The sequence below is a fragment of the Stegostoma tigrinum genome, chromosome 3 (assembly GCF_030684315.1).
Source record: "Stegostoma tigrinum isolate sSteTig4 chromosome 3, sSteTig4.hap1, whole genome shotgun sequence".
Lineage (NCBI taxonomy): Eukaryota > Metazoa > Chordata > Chondrichthyes > Orectolobiformes > Stegostomatidae > Stegostoma > Stegostoma tigrinum.
Window position 1 is genome coordinate 89,200,622 of NC_081356.1, and position 25,588 is coordinate 89,226,209.

The following is a 25,588-nucleotide window of genomic DNA, read 5'->3' on the forward strand; positions in this document are numbered from 1 at the left end:
TGTTCTTCAGTATCTTTCCCACTTATTGGCAGCATGTGGGCTACACCAATCAAAACCATTGCACCTCCACTTTAGCCAAATCAATTTTGCCCTTAACCCATTTGAGATTTCTTTACAGCAATGCACTGTTCATCTTACGGAATATCGCCATCCTCTTCACTTCCTTCCTGCAATTATTTTTGAGCTTAGAACAAACATCCTCATCTTGGAAGATAAAGATTTAGGTATTCAGTTTTACAGACGACTTGACCAAACTGGCTGTGTAAAATAGTTACTTTGGAGAAAGGGAGGTAGTTTAAAACTGTTAAGAATATAGTTACCTCATCTGGAATTTAGTTTTAAAATTCCAGGCTAGAAGTGTTTGTGAAAACTGTGAACAGTTTATTTGGAGCTGAGAAAAAAAAGCTCTTTTGTATAGAGGCTCCACACAGTGACTGTCAGATTCACAAGATGGGGCATCGAAGCCACTCTTAAACTAAGTCTTGTAAACTTGAAATAGAAGAGAATCCTCTTCTCTGTAAGGATTGTAAAGGGCACTTTTCTGATTAAATAGATTGCATTTTATTGTGTTTTTCAAGATCTTTAAGTTCATGTCACATATAAATAGTTTGGTTTATTCTATTTATCATCATTCCTTTGGCATAATAAACTTCTGTCTTATTGTTAAACCCAAATTTGAAGCATTTTTTGTTTGTGTTTACATGGAAGACAACCTCATTCAAACAAAATTAAAAAAAATCAAGCTTGATTTCAGTTTGGGAACTGATTTGTCTGGTTGTAATTAGCTTGGATCATAACAATAATATGAGTATCCAGTATATCAGTGGGACATGTAATGTGAGTTTGGATTCACAACCCTCTAAGTAAAACATTTCTTCTCATTTTCGACTGCTGTGGGATTCTCCTTAATTTTAAATTTTACCCTCCAGATTAATTTCTGAAATTCCCTCTTTTAATGGCATTGTGGGCTTTCCTACATTAAATGGGTGGTAACAGTTCGAGGTGGCACCTTACCACCACATATCAGGAGCAACTAGGGATGGACAATAAATGCTGGCCCAGCTGGTAATGTCGACATCCCATGACCAGGTAAAAGAAATTACAGATTTTTTTCTGGAGGCTTTAAAGAAATTGCAGAGTGGAGAGGAAAGTTGAACTAAGGCAGAAGGTCAGGTATGGTTATTTTGAAGGGTAGAACAGACAAGAGGAGCTATATTATCTACTTCTTGCTCCAAATCATTATGCTGCCGTGTGAACTGGATTCCACTACATTTTCCCACGATTTTCCCTGACCTTTAAGTAATCCCCACTGCCAGAATATGTAGCTCCCTCCATACTTTGCTTCATAGTGTTTTTACTGTTATAATTCCCACCTGCCACCACTTCAGAAGTCAGATCAGTCTTCTTGGGAGTCAACCCAAGGAAAGTGATAGCCTCAGACGGTGTCCCTGTCCGAGCACTCAGATCCTGTGCAGATCAATTTGCAGAGGTATTCACTGGCATCTTCAATCTCTCCCTCCTACAAGCTGAAGTCCCCACCTGCTTCAAGAAGTCTGCCATCATCCGCCTACACGAGAAAACACATGCAAAGTGCTTTAATTACGGCAGCCCAATAGCTCTAACTTCAATAATCATGAAGAACTTTTAGAAGCTGTTCATGGCCCACGTCAAGTCTCGTCTCCCACCTGCCTCGATCCCCCTACAGTTTGCCTACAGACATAACAGGTCCACAGAGGATGCCATATCCCTAGCCCTGTACTCATCCTGGTGACATCTGGACAGCAAGGGCACTTACGTCAGACTCCTGCTCATTGATTACAGCTTCGCTTTCAACACCATTATCCCCTCCAAAATCATCTCAGAACTGTGTGACCTTTGTCGCGGCTCCACCCTCTGCAACTGGATCCTCAGTTCTCTGACCCTCAGACCGTAATCAGTGAGGATCGGTAGCTGCATCTCCTCCACAATAACACTCAACACTGGATTCCACCCCCCCCGGCAAGGATGCATCCTCAACCCCCTACCGGACTCCCTGTATGCCTACGACTATGCTGCCAAATTCCGAATGAATGTCTTCTACAGATTCGCCAATGACACCACTGTCGTGGGAAAGATATCTAACAACAACAAGTCAAAATACAGAAGGGAGATATACGGCTTGTTGATGTGATGCAATGAAAACAGCCTGTCTCTCAATGTTGGCAAAATTAAAGAACTGATCAACAACTTCAAAAAGAAAGGATGAGTACATGCCCCCATCTTCATCAATGGAACTGAGGCTGAGAGAGTGAAGAGCATCAAGTTCCTCAGAGTGACGATAACTGACAACCTGTCCTGGACTTCCCATGTAAGTGCAATAGTTAAGAAGGCACAATGATGCCTCTTCTTCCTCATGCATCTTAGGAAATTTGGCATGTCCATAAGGTCCCTCACCAACTTCTATAGATGCACCATTGAAAGCATATGGTCCGGGTGTGTAATGCTCTGCCGAGGACCATAAGAAACTACAGATGGTCCAGACCATCAAGGAAGCCAACCTTCCATCCACGGACTCTATTTACATGGCTCATTGCCACAGAAAAGTGGAGAAAAGTGGCATACAGGGAGTACGGTAGGGGGTTGAGGATGCAGCCACAGAAAAGTGGCCAACTTCATCACAACCCGGTAATGACCTCCTACAACCTCTTCCATCAGGCTGAAGACACAGAAGCCTGAACACATGCACAGCAAGTTCAGGAACAGCTTCTTTCTGGCCATTATTGGGCTGTTAAATGGACTATAGCCTCAAATAATGTAACCTGCAATGTAAGTGTGCCTCAAAGTCTTTTTGATCTGCATATCCTTTTCTTGCTGTGATCTGCCTGTACTGCTCGTAAACAAACCTTTTCACATTTCGGTACACCTGACAATAAAATTAATCAATCAATCAATCACCTGGAAGGAAAATTCAGATTGTGGTATAAAGTGTTTTGACTGATTTACCTTATTCTGTGCAAAGGGGATTTTTTGTAGTCAAGGTGAGAAATCATTTGGGTAGATGTTATACCTTTAATAGTTTTTAAAGGTACTGAAAACTAATTTCTTATAACCATACTGAGGCTTGACTCTCATTTAGTTGTTGTTCGCTGCCTTGTGTCAAATAATGAGTAAGAAATATTAACACTCATCTTACCTTTCCTAGCTCCTCCAGAAAAACTACCACCGTGTGAGGCGCTGCATCATGGTACTGGTAAATACTGGTCGCTACATTAACAGCTGCTTTGAATGGGAATCACCGCAGAGGAGTCTCACTGCTTTCCTGGTATGTAGAATTCACAGACAAAATCAACACAGAAATGTTGATGGATCTTCGGTGTATTAATGAAATGCACAGTCATGCTCACTGATTGAAACAGAGTCTGACTTGTACAGAAAAGGGTTAATCAACACTTCCAATTAAATTCAGTGAAATAATGTATTTATGTTAGGCTTATCTAGGAACACTTTGACATTGTAGTAAGTATATTAAGAAATAATTTTCACTGTTTAGAGGAATAAATTAGTTTACAGAAGAGTGACAAGCATGAATATTGATTGAAGGGGAAAGAAAGGCCGTGGGAATATCTTCAATGCAAATTGCTTTGCAGTCCATGGGTCAATCTCTTACCTAGCTGGAACTATCTTGAATTCAGTAAGTAACACTTACTCCTGTAAAGCCTAGTTTGTTTTGATTTTAATGGGAAGTTGTGTGATACTTGCATGCCCTGAAGTGAAAGGATGTAACTGAGAGGTTGAGATTCTTCATTCCATAAATATTTTCTATCTCCCATTGAAACTTAGCTACATTGACTACCTGCCTAGTGGTGGAAGAAGGGATTTCAAACCAGAAAGCCACGGTGAGGATCCATGCCATCCCAACCCGTCTGGTAACTGATGATGGATGTCAGAACCCTGACCAATAATGTGGCAATAGAGAGTGTTCGGAGCAAAAATATTCCAAGGCTTCTTTGGAAGAGCCATGCTTTACCTCTCTGCAACTTGGCTGATCCACAGTTCAACTCCTGGCAGATATGACCCAATGTGAAAACCGCAGTAGCTCTTGCAATTGGATCTCAGTTTAAAATACAGGCTGGGTAATGACACCCTCTGAATTCAGCATGTGTAGTTAGAGTTAGATCCCCATATCGTACTGCAGAAATCCTGTTCACCCATTTTTAAGAACAGGTTGAATTCAGAGTGAAATAGAAAGACTGCAAGATCAGAGAATGGCAAATTAGTATCTTCATTTTAACTCCCTTCATCAGTGTTGGGTGTGGTGGTTATTGTCAAGGACATTATTTCAGGTTGTGACTTATATAACTACTCAACAGGAAATCGATGTGTACCATCTGAGGCAGCAGAATCAGTGTAAAATTACTGTTTCACTTTCCCTGGTCTACCCAAAGTAGTGCTACTCAGCCTGGATCCAGGACACATTACACTAGTGTGCCTACCTCAGAATATGTAAGGATATTTCAGGGACGTTGAAACCATTCAGCTGTTCATTTTCGAGGCAAGAACATACTGTACATTAAAGACATCCTCCTAAAAGAAGCCTACTATGTGGAACCTTATCAAAGGCTTTACTGAAGTCCATGTACACCTCGTCAACTGCCCTGCCCTCATCCTCATGCTTGGTCATCTTCTCAAAAATCTCAATAAGGTTAATATTTATTAATTAATATTTATTCCTATGTGCCATTGAGAAGGTGACGTGATCTACCTTATTGAACTTCAGCAGCCCTTAATGCGTATTTAAACCCACAGTGCTGTTAGGAAAGGAATATAGGATTTTCACCAAATGATATTGAAGGAATGCTGATCAAGTTCCAAATCAAAGTGGTGTGTGCCTTGGAGGGGAACTTACAGGTGGTGGTGTTTCATCCATCTGCTGCCCTTGTCCTTGTGTTGGCAGAGATTGTATGTTTAGAATGTGCTGTTGAAGGAGTGTAGGTGAGTTGCTGAAGTACATCTTGTAGATTATACAGACTTCTGCCACTATTTGTCTCTGGTGAAGGAAATGAATATTGGAGGTAATAAAGTGTGAAGCTGGATGAACACAGCAGGCCAAGCAGCATCTCAGGAGCACAAAAGCTGATGTTTCGGGCCTAGACCCTTCTACTTGGCCTGCTGTGTTCATCCAGCTTCACACTTTATTATCTTGGATTGTTCAGCATCTGCAGTTCCCATTATCTCTGATTATTGGAGGTATTGGATGAGGGGCCGAACAAGCAGGCAGTTTTGTGCTGGAAGGTGTCAAGATTCTTTAGTGTTTAGGACAGACATTTTTGAGACAGGAGAACAAATACTTACCACAGGATTCCTAACCTTTGCCCTGTTCTTACAATATTTATTTGGCTGGTCCATTCAATTTCTAGTCAATGATAACCCCTCCCAGGTTGTTAATAGTGGAGGATTCAGTGATGGTAATGACTTTGAATGGCTAGGAGGGATTATTACGTTTTTCTTGGAGAAGGTCATTGACTGGCGTTCATGTGGCAAGAATGTTACTTGCAGCTTACAGAATAGGTGGATTCAATATCTGAGGATTGACAAATTCTGCTGAACATTGTGCAGTTATTGTAGAGTGAATTGAATTTGCTGAGGATTTGCACCTATGATTCTGGGAAGAGGACACATTAGGTCATCCTCTCAGTAACTCCTGGTTGAAATAGGATGTGACTGCTTCAACCTCTTTATACACTACAAGTGCTATTTCTAGAACTACAGCAGCAATACCAACTTAAATTAATATAGCATCTTAATGTAGAAAAATAGATAGGTGTGCAATGAGGTAAAAATAGATGCTGAGGCAAAAGAGAGTTTCAGGGAAGAAACTAAGTGGTTGCCAAATGCATTAAAATGCATAGTTTGCTTAATGGTGTTAATATCACATTGGAGAATGCAACTAGCCCGGCTAAATGTTAATGTCCTACAGTTAAAGATTACTACTTGTAAATCCAAACTGATGTGTAGCTTGAAGTATATTACAATTAGGCATTAAATTGGTGCAAATGCAGTACGAATAATTTATTAACATTTCCTGAAACCTGTTGTGCTCTTCTGTCTTTACACAGAACTAATAATTTGGTTTCTCAAGAAATGTAAAGAACTAAATTCTTGGAATTATCACTTGATCATGTTGAACTGCTCAATGTACTTCACGCAATGAAGTTGTTTCCAATATCATTTCCATACGGATTTTCTTTACAGCTTAATGTCATACAGTTAAAGTTTATAGAAGAGTTCTATTTACAGAAATAATTGCAGTTGGAAACTTTGTTCATTCATTATAGGTTACACTTCAAGTGTATGATTAATGTATCTAAGCTTTCAAATCCCCCGTGTAATGTATATCTGGAGCTGTTCTACTATATTGTGTTCCAGGTACCATTTGGAAGAGCTTCACAGTGTGGGAAATAGGAGAGGATTGAGCCTGCAAAAGTTGAATAAATGTAGCAGCAGTGTCCATTGCACTCCAGGTTGTCCACCAGAATAACTTAAACCTGCAGGTTTATGGTGGAAACTTGATTTCGTTTCGCAACTCTGGAGAGCATGAAGTATCCAATGTGCTCTCAATCCTTTATTAACTGGAACCAATTAGTAAACTGACCATACTGTTACATATCCATGATATGTGTTATTTTGCAGACATATTGGTACAACTGTACAGTCAGTAACAGGAAACTTTGCAATGAATTATTCAACATTCAACATTTAGTGGCCATTTTCTACTCATGATGACCTGACTCTATCCTTCCAGAATTTTATATTCGTATTCATTCACCCCTTTAAAAACCTCTGTTACATGGAACCCTCAGCATATTTGCCCACATGGTTTGTATTAAAGTTAATTCTCTACACAAGCCTGTATGATATTCTCGTTACTTCTTCTCACCCTGCCTGAAATTCCTCTACTCTCTTGTACTTCATTTACTATGTTTTGTTCATGGTGTAACTTTGGCTCCAATATCAAGTTTAAAATGCACCTTCCTTTACTTCCCTTTACGTTTGCAGGCTAGTGACAATCTGAATGGTCCTTCAAAAAGATTCTGTTTTTCTGCTTTGTAAGTTATTTTGATAGGATGAATTATGAAATCGAAACAAGCACAAATCTGAAGTTAAACATTTTAGCAGATTAGTCTTAATTTTCAGCTGGTTACAATCTTTTAATCTTCATTATTCTTATATGAGACTGTTAAGTATTAATCAAACACATTAAATAAAGCTATAATGCAAGATTCATTACCACCCTAAAATAGAAATATAGATTTTAGGGCAAGAGGGTAGGCATTTGATGTGAGGGTGTGTGATTTTAACACAACTCAATTGACAGGAATTGGTAAGAGAATCGAAAATGGAATCTCTTTTCTGACATTCCCAGTTAATGCCGATTGCCACAGTTTATAACTACTCACTGACATTAGTGATTGAAATACATGTTAATAGCTATCAATAGTCTCCGAATTAATGCAAATCATGGTCATATTGTGTTAAAAATTTCCATCTCAAAATGATTTTAGTTTTCAATGGAATCTCAAGCCAGTTTACTGAACTGGATGGAGTAGCCAATACATTCCCATTCCTCATGTAACTGGTACTGATAAACTGATCAAAACTAATATGCAATGCTGAATTCATACCAAAGGTATGCAAAAATGTACAACCCAAATTGACAATCAGTAACAAAACTGTAATATTCTTTTCACCAATCCCTAAGAATGGATTTATGTTTGGTTGCTTCAGGCAATTGCAGTGCCATCTGGTTAGATAGGCAACTGAATGGCAGAAAGAAATGAGAATTCTTACCCAGAGTGCTTTGTGTGACTTAATGATCGAAAGCCGCCTTTTCTCCTCACCTTATCTGTTTCACTGAAAGGTAAACTGTTGCACATCGGCAGGCAAGGTGACAGTTGCAACATTCAGAATAACTAATCATACCAAAATGTAACTCCAAATGTTAAAGAAGTAGGAGAAATGCTGAAGCACAACAACATCTGCCTACCTTGAGGCTGTTGTGACATTTAATAAAAATAGTGAAACTGCAAAACAGGCTGATCAGCAGATATGCTGCCTCTTCAACTATCCATCAGCTTAAATGTCTGGTAAATAGGAGAGCTGTAAACTTTTAAAGCAGAAGTTCATGTGCAAAAGTCGATACATCATTTTAAAGGATCAACTTTTAACCTTTTTTATGGGATTGCAGGTAATTTGCTGTGCCAGCATTTTTTGTCTGTATTAAATGAGACTTTTCAGGTTATATTTTCATCTGTGTGACACTATTCAGCATTTGCATTTGATATTTTACACAGTTAATTTCTGGTCTGAAAGCCCCCTGGGATTTGAACTGTAGTGCTACATGAGAGAGGCAGAGTATTGACCAGCTAACATTTCCTTTACTTTTTTGGTATGCCATAAAATTAATGAGACTTCAAGACAAAAATGTCAAAGTACTCCAATAAGCAATGATGATTAGTTTTACATTTACAATCTCCAGTCTGTTCAAATTAATAAATTGTGGATTATTGAAAAAGCCTAGCTTCTGCTTACTGAGCACATAAAGGAGCACGCTCTGCCACATGGGGCAGTATACTTGTGCGATGTTTGGGGTAATCATTAAATTCACAGTTTGCTTTGATTATTAACTCTTTAAGAACACATAATGGTAGTTTTGAGATTATCATTTTCCTTAAAAGAAAAATGTATCACAAAAACAATAACATAGCTTTGCAGTCATTTGAGAGGAAAGATTTATTTAAGTTCATGAGATATTGGCATTTCTGGGTGGGCTAGCATTTGTTGACCATCCCTAGTTGCCCTTGAGAACATGAGAGTGAGATACCTCTTGAACCACTCCAGTCGGACTGGTGCAGGTAGACCAACAGTACTATTAAATGTAAAAGAATGATGCGCTGATTCTGTGTTTATGGAAGTATTTTATTTTCAATTGCTATTGAATTTACAAGTTACCCATGTTGGTGACTACTTTGTAATGTCTTCTTTGCAAAGATGTATATTTTGTTTGGCATCAGTTAATTTCAAATGGAGTGAACGCCAATGACAGCTACAGCAGGCTGATAGGCAGAAGTCTGCTTTATGTGGCAGTGTGAATGATCAAATCAATTGTGATCAGCCATCCAAAGATAGACTGATCGATGTTTGGCTTCATTCTGTTGGCATAGATCGGGAGGTGATGGGACAGGTTGATAAAACAATCTGGAGGCTTGATTACTAAAATAGCAATCTCCATTAATTTGAATTGATCTGCATTCTACTGAATTGTGCCATGAAATCTTTAATTTGCCTGCCTTTTACACATGCTGAAGAACTACTGTGGATTTGCACCTCTTGTTTCACATTCCATTTTTATCCCGGGTTTCAAACATTCAGTTGTTCTCACTTTATCCTTCTGATTATTTGTATTTACCTATACTTATTAATGACTTCTAGTCTTAATTTATGCATTTCAATTTTTTTGCTGTATTCTTGAAAGGGGCATATTTCCTTTGGGTTTCCACCTCGAACTCGTTGCTGTAATTGTTGATTCCCATATGTACTCAGCAATGCTACTGCAAGGTGAGTTGCCTATATTTATTGAGGATGATCTTCTGATTTGTTCTCCATTACAAAAAGATTAATGAAAACAAATTAAGCAAAGTATACATTTTGTCAAATACTTTGGAGCCTGAAGAAATTTAACACTTACAAAAAGGATGATATTTTGTCCTGAAGAAGGGACACTGGACCTGATACAGTCCTGAAACATTAACTCTGCTTTCTTTCTACAGATGTTGCCAGACCTGCAGAGTTTTTCCCAGCAAGCTCTTATTGTGTTTCTGATTTCCCACAACTGCAATTCTTTGTTTTTATGAAATCTTGTGCTGCTGCTAGGAGCAGGAAGCAAGTTGTCAGCAGGAATGTAATGAAATGGAGGGCAAAATGTCAGTTCCTTGATGGAAGAATGAAACTAAGCTATTACATTCACTAAAGTGTACATCAATGCATGTCATACATGCTAATTAAATGGCAGTCTCATCAGAATTAAGTACCAGTTTTCAATTAAGTTATCCATGAGTGAGCAATGCATGCCATTAGATTTTTGACTGCATTTTAGATCTGTGTAGCAGATTGGATTGGTCTTGTGGGAGTTGAAGGGAGTGGCCACTGGGTTTACTGTCCTGAAGGAGCATCATTCAATGATGGATTGAAATCTGATGGATGCAGTTTAAGGGGCATGGAGCAGGAAGGCTGATGGAGGGATTGTGGAGCACAAAGGGAGGCAGGCCATTTGGGACAGGGAGGGAGGCAGGGAGACCAGGTAGGAAGCAGAGCATGGACAGAGCTCCTCTTCAGCCTAACCTGCTGGAGGTAATGCCACCAAACGAAAGTTGAGTGACACAAGTACCTTGCAATGCACTCAGATAAATTTGGAGGCTCTGTTCCTTGCTGACAGTGTGCAATGCACCTCCCTGGCTATTTGATGCAAACGGTCAATTAGAGGGAAGTTGAAATGCCTCATCTTCCCCCAACCCAGTGATTGTTTTGGTATACCTTGTACCTTGCTTACTTTAGGGGAGTGCAAGTTTGAGTGTCTATCAGAAGCAACTGAGATCTCTGCCAGATCAGGCCCTCCAGGGCAATTACCAGCCTCTGTATGGAGGAAACTCCATACTGGAGCCGTGATTGTACTAGCAACATGGATAGACTCACTTAGCCTTCACCTAGTCTGTCCATGGCCTCTGGCATCTTTTTCCGGTGTCCTCCAGCCTTTCTCTACATTTTTTAAAGTGTGTTGATTCCAGAGGCTTGTCAGTGCATGGGGCCAGCTCATGTTTTATTCTCCAGCAGTTCTCCAACTTTGGGGCCCGTATGCATAATATGCTCCCCATATTGTAACTCCGAGACTAATCAAGATTACAGACTCACTGATTGCCATTGTGTGGGTGAAGGGTGCAGGAGAATGCTGTGACAGTACATCATGAGAGGGCTCTGAGTTGTCGACCTACAAACTGGTGGTGAAAATTTGACTGTCTCAGCCTCTTTTTCTTCGTCTTGTTTCTAGAATCTGAAGTGGAGAACAAAAAGAATTATTTCAACCACAAACCTCTTTTCCCACATATGTTTCTTTCACTATAATCCTGCATGTGCATGGGTTACCAAACAATTGGAAGCATGCACACTGACACTGCAAGAGTGCCAACTTTTCCACCAGCGCACTTTAGAAATGTGGTTCTCTATTGTCAGTTCTATGGCCTCTTCTTTTCTATAGTGCAGAGTTTAGGACAGCACGTAAAGTCTAGTGGGTGGCCTTCCTGTTGCCTGCCTGGCCCACCCTGGGGCTGATAAGGCCTTATTCCTCTGCCATTGATATTTTACCCACAGCAAAAGGAAACTGGTACCATATAAGAAGCATGACTGCTTCAGCTGCACTGTTTGGTGCTAGGCAAGCTCCTTTCCTAGCTTTCTGGGTCCATCAGAAGCAATTGCCTTAATCCTCCCTTCTGATTTCTTGAACACAGCTTTCCACCTCATTCATCCTCCTCACTTGGACACCAGACCCAGATTAAGCTACACTGTTTGAGACTGGTGTTGCTGCTGGCCAGTGCAGCTGGGATTACAGAGCTGCCAGCCATTAAATGGACCTGCAACTCTCCAAGGCTAGCTTTGAAAAAAATCAACACTATTATCTGCATTATATGGCCTGCAAGCAGTTGTTAGGATCATGGATGTGATCCCCCAGCAACATTTTGGCCAGGGACACATGAGGACTGTGGCAACACGTAGAATACAACACTTGATCATGCTACGCTTTTTACATTAGCAATTAAAAATTTTCTTACATATTGATTGTGTGACATGTCTTATTCAAAGATTGTAGCTGAGAAACTTGTGCAGGAGACAATCTGTAGCAGAAACGCAGCATAATTTCAGTTCCTAACATATAGGTTCTTTTACTTTTAAACTTCGCATAGTTTCCTTTGGGAGACCACAAGCTGTTAAACCACACAATGCCTCAGGCAGAAAGCAGTTAACTCTACCCTCGAGCTTCGTTAAGGAAGAAATACCAAAAACTAAATTTATTTCAGGGTTTACTTCTCTATTTTTCTAAAATATTAATGATGAAATCTTGGGGAAACCAGGAAAATATTTCTCTTGTTCTGACATTAACCTTTATCCTACTGTTTATAATATACATACATGGTATATTTTGACAACTTTTATAGCATAATTTCACCCCTTCAGCTTAGAAACCAGTGTTCAACCTTTATCATAGGTCCTAGGTTAATACCAAATTTCAAAATAATTTGCATATGCTTTGGGGTATTTTGTTCAAATGTAACTATTTTGCCATGGTGAAATTAATGTGTAGTTATTGTAAATGGCTAATAATCACACTGCAGGTTACAGTTTCAAAAATGAGTAAAACAACATGATTTTATTCAAATAAAATGCCGTGTTTAGTAATCTTAATGGCTGCAAGTTTCTAATTGGACAGGGAACTCTTGTAGCATTATTTGTTTTCGATTCACATTTTTAAATGTCATTGGAGGCTTTTTTATTAAGTAGGTTAAAAAAAATCCAGTAAGTTATTTGTAATATTAATTATGTTTTCTACTAAATTCTTGCACAAAATTGTTGGCTGTCATTTTGTAGAAATATTATTTTTTTGATGCCTGAATGTTAACAAACTGCGATTTAAACCTTTTAGGAGAGCCGATGGCATAGTGTTATTGTCGCTGGACTGTTAATCCAGAGACCCCGATAATGCTCTGGGACCTGAGTTCAAATCCTACCATTGTAGATGGTGGAATTTCAATTCAATAAATATCTGGAATTAACAATTTAATGATGACCATGTATCCATTGCTGATTGTCGGAAAATACCAGTTGACTAACGTCCTTTTGAGAAGGAAACTGCCATCCTTATCTGGCCTGGCCTACATGTGAATCCAGACCCATACCAATATTGTTGACTCTTATCCGCCCTCTGCGCAGTTAGGGATGGGCAATAAATGCTGCCTAGCCAGTGACACCCTCATCCGTGAATGAATAAAGAAAACAAAATTGAACATTTCCAAAGGGATTGATGAATCAATCAAAAACACTCCCTTGTACCAGTGCTAGGTTAAGTTTAAGTTTAACTTTTCAAGGAATGAAGAGGCCTGTATTTACTGTGAAGATCACGAATGGGGGAATTTCAAACAGAAAATCACATGTAACTATTTCATGGCCATACTGAGGACAATAATTGCAGGACACATTTTCTTCTTTTCAAATGTTCTCACCTGATAGAGGTTGGATATTGGAGCTGTGGGGTCTCATGGGAAACAATGTTCAGAGGTTACAAGGACATTGTCAATAAAAAGCATCCATGGATATTGAAAGGATAAGGAACAACATAAAACTCGATTAAAAACATATAGAAAATAAACAAGATATACGATAACTTGCATGGGTCCTGGCAACTGGGAGAGACACAATGAATGATTGAACCTGACAAAATGGACACTTGCAAATTTAAAAAAAAACTATATTACATTAGTGATGACCATCAGGATTAATGTGAGCCTTTTGAAAACTGATAACAATGATATTGCCAAATAGGAAATGGTAGGCAGTGATAATGGGAACTGCAGATGCTAGAGAATCCAAGATAATAAAATGTGAGGCTGGATGAACACAGCAGGCCCAGCAGCATCTCAGGAGCACAAAAGCTGACGTTTCGGGCCTAGGCCCTTCATCAGAGAGGGGGATGGGGTGAAGGTTCTGAAATAAATAGGGAGAGAGGGGGAGGCGGACCAAAGATGGAGAGAAAAGAAGATAGGTGGAGAAGAGAGTATAGGTGGGGAAGTAGGGAGGGGATAGGTCAGTCCAGGGAAGACAGACAGGTCAAGGAGGTGGGATGAGGTTAGTAGGTAGGAGATGGAGGTACGGCTTGGGGTGGGAGGAAGGGATGGGTGAGAGGAAGAACAGGTTAGGGAGGCAGAGACAGGTTGGACTGGTTTTGGGATGCAGTGGGTGGAGGGGAAGAGCTGGGCTGGATGTGTGGTGCAGTGGGGGGAGGGGATGAACTGGGCTGGTTTTGGGATGCGGTGGTGGAAGAGGAGATTTTGAAGCTGGTGAAGTCCACATTGATGCCATTAGGCTGCAGGGTTCCCAAGTGGAATATGAGTTGCTGTTCCTGCAACCTTCAGGTGGCATCATTGTGGCATTGCAGGACGCCCATGATGGACATGCCATCTAAAGAATGGGAGGCGAACCTGTCTCTGCCTTCCTAACCTGTTTTTCCTCTCACTCATCCCTTCCTCCCACCCCAAGCCGCACCTCCATCTCCTACCTACTAACCTCATCCCACCTCCTTGACCTGTCCGTCTTCCCTGGACTGACCTATCCCCTCCCTACCTCCCCACCTATACTCTCCTCTCCACCTATCTTCTTTTCTCTCCATCTTCGGTCTGCCTCTCCCTCTCTCCCTATTTATTCCAGAACCCTCACCCCATCCCCCTCTCTGATGAAGGGTCTAGGCCGGAAACGTCAGCTTTTGTGCTCCTGAGATGCTGCTGGGCCTGCTGTGTTCATCCAGCCTCACATTTTATTATCTAGGAAATGGTAGGCATATTGGATAAATATTTCGAATATGCATGCTAGATCTTTCAAGAACACTTATACTGGATAATGGGCAAAATTCACAATGTAAACAAAATAACTTTGAGGAAGATAATGATGTTACTAAACTATGAAAATTCCCCAGGGCCAGATGATTTCTATCTCAGGATTTTGAAGGACTAGTTGAGAACATTGCAGATGCCTTTACAATAATCATCCAAATTTCTTTCAATTGGGAATTATATTTTAGGAAAATTATACATGGCATTCTACTATTTAAGAAAGCTAAAAATATCAGGGAATTATAGATCGTTTAGCCTATTTCTGCTTTAAGGAAATTAATGGAGTTGAGAATAGATAGGGTGAATAAAAACACGCTGAAAATGTTTGGCTAAAGAGGGAGAACCAGAGTGGTATGTAAAGGATATATCATACCTGATGATCCTTCAAACCTTTTGAAAATGTGACTAAAGTAATGGACAGATGATTATTTATAGATATTATTTATATGGCTTCACAAAAACATTGATTAAATTTGATGCAGGTTCAAGTTTTTGGTTTATAAGTTATTGACCCGTTAGTAGTTGAACTGATGTGAAGAGGCAACGACAGGTGAACAGATTCCTTCACTGGCAGGGTATAAACTAATGGTATCCCACATGGATCTGTTTGGATCCTATGTTTATCAATTGTTCAGATAGCAGTATAAAAAACTACAAATGTAACTTTGCAAATCACTCAAAATAAGCAACATTGTAGGCAGTGGAGCTGGAAATGTCAAATTACAAAGAGATGTTAACAGTCTACATTAATAGACAAAACTGTGGCAAATTAATTTCACTATGGACCAGTGTGAGACAATCCATTTTGTACATAAATAGAAAAGGAAAGAATACGTTCTAGAAACACTACCTATTTAAACAGACTTGTGTGTCTATGTACCTAAATCATTAAGATAGCATGAACAGAAACTGAAAATAATCAAAACAACAAATATAATGCAGGACTTTTACAATGTATGGAGATAAAGTTTAACCTACCATTATATAAAGCCCTGGTTTGACCCAGACAGTGAACATTTCTGAACACTATATCTCAAGAGGAGTATGTTGACCATGGGCTGTTTGCAGCATAGACTTCTTGGAATGATTACTGATGTCTAAGGGTTTACTGACAAGTAGAGATTACCCAAAAGGGCATTGCATTCCTTTAATAAAAATGAAAGAGGATTTGATTGAAAATTTCAAGCCATTAAATGCAGTAAATAAGGTGTCGAGAAACTGCTTTTCCTGGCTGGGAAATTGAGAAATACAGGGCAAATTATAAATATTAGAGCCAGATCTTCCATCAGTGAGATTAGAAAACACTTCTATGTGGTGGCAGAAATTTAGAACTCTCTTCTACAAATGGCTTTTGAGGAATCCTTGTTAATTGTAAAAGTGAAAATGATAGTTTAGTGTTAACCTTAGCTATGAGGGAAAATTGGACAAAAGTAGTTATACAATGCTAGGTTGTAAATCAGCTATGATCTCACTGAACAGGAACAGACCATGAGCCAATATGATATAGCTGAGTACCTATATTCCATGTCAGGATGTCAAAAATAATGCAATGGCTATTCATTATATCTAGGGACCAGACACCACAGGGCAATAAGACATCATGAGGCTCAGATGTGGATATCAGGGAGCTGGACAACATAAAGTTCAGACAATATGAGGGTGAAGATTGGAAATCTGCGAATTGGATGTCACAGGGTCAGACATCATGGAGGCAGGGATCATATAGCATGCAGTTAGATATCATGACAGTGTGAATGAATTGAACACTGCGGAAGCCCAGTCACATGCAGCTAAGCTTTGGTGGACCTAGAAGAAATACTCCTATGCTACATTGAATGTAAGAAAAATATTAAAAGGTATTAATTTCATGTTTCTACCTCATCTCACCACCTTCCATCTGTGAGTTTCCCAAGACCTGACAATTCCAGGCATTATTAGCTCAAAATACCTTTAAAATAGAGGCACATAATTTTCTGAAGTGGTATGTGAGATTTCCATGCCTCCCGACAGCAGTATGGTTGCCCTCAACATTAATCTTTCTCTATTCTAAATGAAGATAGCAGACTGGGGTCAGTTTTGAGTTTTTTTTTAAATCTTCCCACCTGCCTCTAATCCTTCCATTTAGAGGCTTTAAAATGCCTCCTATATTTTCGAAGGACATACATTTTTGCTTTATTAAGAAAACAAGCAGCAAAGAAAAATGCTGAAGTAAAAGCCAAGAATAACACCTCTGATTATACTGCATGCTGTAATATTATTAAATTATTAATGTAGAGGGATTTTAGGTCAATACCAAAGTTGTGCTTCAATCTAAGGATGTCATAATGTAATTTTTGGATAGTGGCACAAAAATTGATAATCAGTGTATTACAGAGTAACATTAATCCTGCATTTTGATTAGAAATGCAGGTTTATTTGCCCAAGGATAAAATGTTTCCTTAAGGTAATCCTGCATCCTCAACTGATATATGGCATGTTTCAATTTTGATAGGGTCTCACAATAGAAAAGAAAAACACACGATATTATGGGGTTTCTAGATCACAGCATATAAATGCTCCTGATTGCTGGGAAGACAGAGTTGTGTTCTTTCTGGCAGCTCTTGAGGGAATTCCGATAACATAACTTCTAACTGAGAGAGATATTTCAGTATCATAATATCCTCCCTTCAGTTTATAATGGGTGAAAAAAAATATAAATTGCTGAAGCTATGTTGAGAGCAGCATAATGCACTTTGTCTTGTCATGCACCTATGGAATGGACGTCTCAGGACCCTAGCAGAGATTTTTACACTCCAACTTCACTGCATCAAACTTTGTGGTCTTTTGTATTGCCTCATAACAGAAACGAAAAGACAGTCTGCAATGGTCCAATTAACTGAAGGTCACTGTGGAAAGCCATTTAGGGAAAAGATGTTCAATAGCAATACCATTGCTGATTTCCCCACTATCAACATCCTGGGGGTTAACTTTGGCCAGAAACTGACCTAATCCAGCCAAATAAGCAAGAATAGGGCAGAGGCTCAGATTCCTGTGGTGAGTAACACACCTCTTGTCACTCTAATGCCTGCTGATCATTTACAAGGCACAAGTCAGGAGTATGATGGGATGGTTTCTAGTTCTCCACATTGGTACAGTTCAAACATATTCAAAATGCTTGGCACTATCCAGAACAAAGCATACTGCTTAGTTAGAATGCCATACACAAATTCCAACTTTCACTGTTTTCACAGTGATTCGCAGTGGCAGCAATGTTTACCATCTAAAAGATGCACTGCAGTAATTCACCAAGGCACGTTCAACAGCAACTTTCAAACCCACAATCTCTCCTACCTAGAACAACAAGGGAAGCATGAGAACATCACTAACTGCAAGTTCTGGTTCAAGGCACATGCCATCATGGAACTATATAACCATCCCTTCATTGTTCCTGAGTCAAAATGCTGGAATCTCCTTCCAAACAGCACCTGGGGTGTCCCTGCACCCTAAAGATTGCAGCGTTTCAAGATGGAAGCTTACCACTATCTTTTTCAGGGCAATTAGGGATGAGAGTTAATACTGAGCTATTCATTCACACCACATCGCTTGATTGATTAAAAAAAAATTGAAAGCCCAAACGTTTTACAACAAGCATTTCATTCAAGTACAAGTGCTGGACTTACTGCTGTATGAAGAACATAAAATGACATGAAGTCAGTGTATCTAGAGGGTTATATCTCAAGAACATTCTGTCATAGACATGAGAATGAAGTTATGGTGTACGCTGAAGGGATTTTACAGTTTGTATATCAGATCTGAATCAACTCAGATGTTGGTGATGCCTGTGGATAAAATGATAGCAATCTGATCTCAGACCCTCACTATTCAGAACAGCTTTGACACAGTTATGACACTTCAAATGCTCAAAGGGTCCTTTTTAAAGGCTGCAAAACTTCATGCCTCAACTACCCTCACAGGCAGTTAATTCCAGATGCACATTACCCAATGGGAGAAGATTTTCCTCAAATCCCCTCTCAACCTCCTGCCTTCCACTTTAAAATTATTCCCCCTTGTTATTGGTCAACTAGGGAGACCAGCTACTTTCTATTCATCCCGTCTATGCCCTTCATAATCTTACACACATAATCTTATGCCGTTTTAACTAACCTGTTACCCTGTCCTGCCACCTTCAGGAGTCGGTGGACAAGCATTCCAAGATCCTTCTGTTCCTCTGAGCTTCCTAGTGTTTTGTTATTCATTGAGTACCTCCTTGTCTTGTCCCTTTTTCGAAAGTGCATCACCTCACATTTATCTGGGTTAAGTTCCATCTGCCACTTATGTACCCATCTGATCAATCTAACCCAACACCTGCTTCCTCATCGTCAACCACACTTCCAAGCTTTCAGTCATCCACAAGCTTATCATTATCCTCACATTCTCATTTACGCCATTTATGAAAATCACGAACAATGAAGAACCAGCATTGATCCCTGACCCAGGATTTGCTTGATGTTTACAGTGAAAGCTGAAGGTGAAAGAGTTACATTCCTAATTCACAAAGTCCATAACCTCAATGAGCATAAAACTGCACTGAAAGGATTTTCAGGGCTGTAACATTACACTGAATCCAAGCATTCCATATTGACAATTTTTATGCATTTCCAGCAGAAAGACCATCCTACGGAGAAGTACAAAAAAAAACCTGCATTTGTATACCATGTTTGACAATCTCAATGTGCTGTTCATGGACATTTAAGTACTTTTGAAGTTTATGCACTGTTGTAATGTCAGAAAGCGTTTGTCATACTTGATAGGGATAGCATGTCACTTCCATTCAAAGCTCAATGTAGGGAAGAAAAGGATAGCGCACTTACTTGTCTGCATGACTCATCACTAGAATAAGAGCCTGTGACCATGATCTATAAGTTAGAACAGGAAGAGAGCAGGCCTGTCATTCTGTTCTTTGTTAGCAAACTACCTTTTCTACAGATAATCTCCCACAATAAGTTTATGCATCTAAGTACCAATTTTATATATCTATACTACGGTACAAATCTTCACTTGCCATTGCTCCGAGAAGATTAGATATTTGCTGGTTGGATGAAAGAAGTATCCATCCACCCTGAGTGCTGGGCAGGTTTGATGGGGTGGCTGATCTTTTCCTGACCATAAGTTTCGTATGTTGAAATGTTGGGAAGTCACATTTTTCTGCCTATTAGTTTTAATTGATGGAAAATTGTGAAGACAGAATCAAACCTTTTCTGCTATATGATCCCAGTGATTGAGGCTGTGCTACAAGATAAAGAAATTCAGAAATGCAACCCTATAATTAATGTCAAAAATGAATGAATGGTGTATAGCCCATTGAATGCCAATATCAAACAATAACAAACAGGATGGATGGCTGAAGTAAATTGAAAAGGCAGGAAGGTATTGCTCCAATAACTACAATATAAGGTACTCCAAAGTTTGTAAATAAAATTGAGGCACAGATCAGTCATTTTCTTATTGAATGGCTCAAGATTTTTGAGGGATTGAATTTCCTACTTCCTACCTCTACATCATAGCCAAGTGTGAGGAATGAAACAACTCCACAAAGGCCAGTACTGTGTCATCAAGTCACCCTGTATTTGCACATGGAGAGTCCTTTACATTAATCCAGCTCCCTCAGACCCAGCTCTCAGGGTGAACAGGATGTCTGACACTCCTGTTCTTATCTGTCATCCAGGGCTCCCTGATTGGACCATATTAACAGCCCCAATCAGGGAACTCATATTAGATGTGGTCCACCTGGCTAACCTTGTTACAGTGGCAATGAGTGTTTTTGGGTTATTCCAATCCCACTGCTAATGTATCATATTTTTACTGACTTGCTTAAGCTTTCATTTTGCGGACGATTATTACTACTAGTGTGCTTCTTGAAAAGTTTCATTTCACTATGGTTTCAATAAAAATATATAAATGCGTGAACTGTGATACTGTATGTGTAACCTATAATACACATCAGGTTATTACTGTTCCTTAAAATATATGTTTGAAGTGTAATATTTCCCAGTGGGCTACAATAAAATAAAACTGAATAGATTGCAAAAACTTATTTTGCTGCTAGTGGTTTTCCTTAATGTTAAAGGCTTCTACGGCCATATAATAAAAAACGGTAGTAAGGGAGGGGTGGTGAAATGACGACCACAGAGGCCAGTATCTAATCATCAAATCGCTCTTTATTTATACGTGCATAGTATTTGACACTGGTCCGACTGTCTCAGAGCCAGCTCTCAGAGTGAACAGGAGCTCTGACACTCCTGTATTGTCTGTCAGCCAGGGCTCCCTGATTGGACCAGCGCTACAACCCCAATTAGGGAGCCCATATTCTATGAGGTCCGTCTGGCTAACGTCTTTAACCACTGTAGGTGGGACCAATTTGGAAGTGAAAAGGTAATTTACATATAGAAATACAGGGAATAGCTGATTAAATGAGCACTTTAGCAAGGAAGAAATGCCGCCAAAGTTATTATGAAGGTTAAGGTTCTAGGTGCCTTTTTTTAGGTAGCTGATAAGCAGGAAGAAATGAAACCCAGAATTTAAAAAGCTCGGACCCAGGTGATGATGTTATTTGGGTCAGGTGTATAGTCCACGTCACCCCAAAAGTTTGGTTTCAGTTGAAATCTCAAAAGTAGATGCTGAAATTCCTCCAGAAACAGTAGTCTCAGCAGTAGTCTTCAACACTGTCCTGGCAGAAGTGCATTTCAATGGTTTGCATGACCATCCATTGGAAAGACTGGCATTTGTCGGGTGACAAGGAGTTTTTCCATGCAAACTGATTTAATGTCGCATTGTCTATACCAGCATTTTCAGTGTGAGAAACATCACATGCATTTACTGCCTGTGTACAGCATCGTCTCATTTATCAGTTTCAGGACATGAACAATCTAGATCGGGTTAAGATCAATTAGATTCATTGAATCTTTGACTATTGCAGAAAAATGAGCCATGAGCAAAAACAAGTTCTTCCTGCCACCTTGTTAGCAAGTTTCTCCCTTTCTGCGGATGCTGCGGATGAATGTATATATTATATGTATATATTTATGTGGTTTATTCAGTATTTCCAGCATTTATCACCTTACCTGAGTAATTGGTCTCCATTTATAAAGCCAAGGAATAAATGCCAAAAGGTGAGTTGACCATGGGATATTAGAATTGAGTGCACTTTTTCCTCATTAATATCATTCAATATTATTGTCACTAGATAGCAGAGGGAAGATGCCTTTTCCTGTGGATCCTTTTACTCACAATGCCAATGACTACTGAAGTGAAGTATAACTATCTCACTGCTGAACTTTTAAAGATCCTCTTCATTGAAATCCAGATTGCTATCTGCAGAAATGCCAAATTGCACAACCGAGGAGTTAGCATTTCATTCAGTAGCATTTCATTCATTCTTTGCTCTGAAAAACTCCTACATCGGACTTGAAATATTAACTCTCCTTCTCTCTCCACCGATGCTGCGAGAACTTCTGAGTTTGTCCAGCATATTCTATTTTTATTTCATATTTCCCATAGCTGCAGGGGTTTGCTTTTCTGTTAGCATTTCGTTACTCTAAATGTACTGTAGCACATTTAATGATATTATTACAGTAAGGGAGGGAGTGTCATTTTAATGAATAAGATCAAATCTGTATAAATAATTAATACACAGCTATTCATAATCCAATATGATTTTGAATAGACTGGCTGATGCAACTGTGTGAGAGCACACCAAGAGCTACCCACCACATTCTGTCATGGGTCAAATTCCCCTTTACCTTTCTGATGAAACACCTGCAAATTCAGTTCTCTCTCATTTCACCACAAAAGAACAGTCCCATTGTGGCTGGAAGTAGTTTGTTTCTGGGAGAAAAAGGCATTAGTTTTGGACCTGAAAAGAAGACAAGGCTATGATTGCTCATGAGATCTCAAGCATCGTTGCTTTTGTAAGAAAACAAATTTGCAGTAACTTTATCTACCGTTTAGTACTGACCAGCCACAGATAGAGTCCATGGTGTATTTGACAAGGCAAAAGAAAGAACACTTGTTCAGCATGAAGAAAGAATACAAGCCCTTATTCTTAGAGCTTCCTTTATCGAGACAAGGTTTAGTATGGATTTGAAAATATTTTGGTTGCAACCTCAGCACCAAACACCTGTTTTAAATTTCAATAAATAAGGCATTGTGAGAAATGATGAAAAATGTTTGTGGTTTCATTGTGGTTCCTTGATACATTGAAATTGCAGTTTTCCTCAGGCCAATACACTGTGTCAATGATTCATGTCATTTTTTAAAGGCAGGGTCACGTCCTGGAATAATGAACTCTCGATTACCACTTTTGTTCTTGAAGCCAAACTTTGTTTGACTTGACCTTAGTTAACTTGAAACAGTAATGAGTATAAATTCAGAGGCTGTCTTAATCCAGCACTCCTTGTAAAAATGAACAATTAAAATTCCTGACTTCATATTCAGTGTCAGCTGCTGAAAAGCACTAGTTAGTAGCCATCTGGTAGTAAGCTGTAGATCTGAAAGGATAAGAGGCACTATTTCCCCACAGCAACAATGGAAGCCCTATTGCAAACTGATTCACGAAATGTAACCAAATAGACAGTGGCAAGGCTCAGTTACGTTCCAAGGCCAATTTGTAAGTTTTATTATGAGAATAATGATCCTTTAAAGTAAACTAAAAATAACAAATCTTTCATGCAAATTTAAAAAAATATAGTTCCAACATGTTTCTTAAACAATTATGTTGTGCTAGAGAGAGAAACAAAGTTAAGATTTTGTTTCCAACACGACTCTTCTTTGGAGCTGACAGTATTTTTATTTCCAGCAATTGGAATCTCCTGCAACTGCAGTACTTTGCTTTTATCTTTAAACTGCAACTACATTAATGCTGCTCAGTAATATTTTAATAATTTTTATGCAGTTGGTAGATTTTTGTGAAGTTGTTCAAAATATACCAACTGGATTCAATGAATACAGTGTAATATTTAAAGCAGCTCATGTTAGATAATTGATTTTGTTTTCACTGGGTATTTGTTCTGAAAATGTATGGATCTTTCATGAAATTCAAAGCATTATGGGATAAAACTGGAAGTGAAAATTCGGGAGTCTGCCAGTATGAATGGACTGAATGAACATCAATGAAGATCATTAAATCTAATTTCTTTTTGAGTGTGTAATATTACCAATGGGAAATTTAGTGTAATGTGACTTCAAGGTCAGTATTTTGTTCTTCCTTCAGCAATGTCATTAACAACATACATTTATATAGCTTCCTCTTGCCATTTCACTGATGAAAACAATAAATAAAAGTAAGTGGACCCTGAACCATCATGGCTGTTGGGAATTGTGTGGAAAACCGGAATAAAAATGGATTTAACAAAGCCCTTTAAAAGATGCAGAGAAGAGGAAAGGCGAGGGGTTTGGTGATGGTGTTCCAGAGAGGAAAAACCAAGGCATTCTGTTACCAATAAGAGGCAAAGGGATGAAATCACACAGGAGGCGAGATTCATAAAGAAAGAGGATGCAGGCAAATAGAAAACTGGTGGCCGAGGAAAGGTGTGAATGGAATTGAAGCTGAGCAAGTTATTGTTTAAATCTAGTGAAGAAAACATTAGCAAGAGTAGAAAGGAAATTTGACAGGATATAAAACTACTAAGCAAAGTCACTACCATCAGAGGACTAAAGGACAGCTGTATCATTAGAGAGAGAGAGAGAGATGACTGCCAGTACTTTAACGTGAGAGTCATTGCTCCTCAGGTAAGGGAAGAGGCCGCGAAGGTGAAGCCAGTTTGGTGACCTCAGTCAATGCAGGAATTGAACCTACATTGTTGGCATCACTCCATACTGTAAACCAACTGCCCAGCCAGCTCAGCTAACTGACCCACAAAGTAGATTCCCACAAAGGTTCCAGCTTTTCAACCTTGCCCCTCGCCTGAAGTGTGGAGATCCTCAGGTTAAATTCACTACCGTCATCTCTCTGTAATGAGAGCAGTCTTACCGTCCTTTAGGAATATGGCAACTTTACCTGTAAAACTAACAAATAACTATCAAGTCTACATTGATACCCATAAAGCAACAAATAAAGCAAAGTGTTTTTTGTCACAAACTAATCCTATTTAATGTATAGTACAAATGCAGCAGTACATATTTTTGTGAAAAGTTATAACTTGCCACTTCTGTCAATACACTGTTGCCTGTTATGCATTTCCTCTCAATTTAACTATCCATGTGTTTCGGGCCTGCCAGCTAGTGAACACCAATAATGTAAGTTAACAAGATGTATACAATTGAGTTCTGGATATGTGTTAATGCCAACAAAACAAATAAGACGGAAAGCAGTATGAAGGACATTAAGTAAAACTGATGTTCCCTGGAAATTCTCTGAATCAATTTGCACACTTCAGTGAGAGATGGGGGGGATCCCTGACAGAAATAGCAAGATAGCAGAAAGTAACCATTTTCATTGTCAGTCAGGAGTTTGCAGTTCTTCCACAGGCGTGAATAGTAAAAGCTGGATTAGACAATTTGGACTTCCAAAGCCTGCTTCACCATTTAGAAAGATCTTTGTTGAACCTCAGAGTCAGCCACATTTTCCTGCAATATCCCCATATTCCTTGATTCTGAAAATTACAATGATAGACAGGGAGGAGATCTTGGTGGTGACACTACCACAGATCATAGGGGTCAATTTTAAATGTTTAACAAAAGTGATGGGACAGTGTGAGCTATCAGAGAACTAGGGAAAGAAACTATGTGCACTGTGCATTAAAACTGCGGCACTGGACAGGTCAGGTGGTCAGCTGTCATGCCAAAAATGGAAACTTCCATAAGAGGCAATGGAGTCATGACCTGTGAGCCAGGTTTCTGTTACTATCTGGATGTGCATGGACTGA

The 25,588-nt window shown here is 39.2% G+C and overlaps 1 protein-coding gene across 18 annotated transcripts in view; it reads left to right on the forward strand.

Annotated features, from left to right (window-relative positions):
- LOC125450983 (multiple C2 and transmembrane domain-containing protein 1-like) overlaps nucleotides 1-25,588 on the forward strand; it is a 562,377-nt gene that overhangs the window by 381,380 nt on the left and 155,409 nt on the right. For all 18 annotated transcript variants that reach the window (XM_048527527.2, XM_048527528.2, XM_048527529.2 and 15 more), the window contains one exon: nucleotides 3,182-3,301. In XM_048527527.2, coding sequence (XP_048383484.1) covers nucleotides 3,182-3,301 — 120 coding nt within the window. The remainder of the gene's footprint in view (nucleotides 1-3,181; nucleotides 3,302-25,588) is intronic.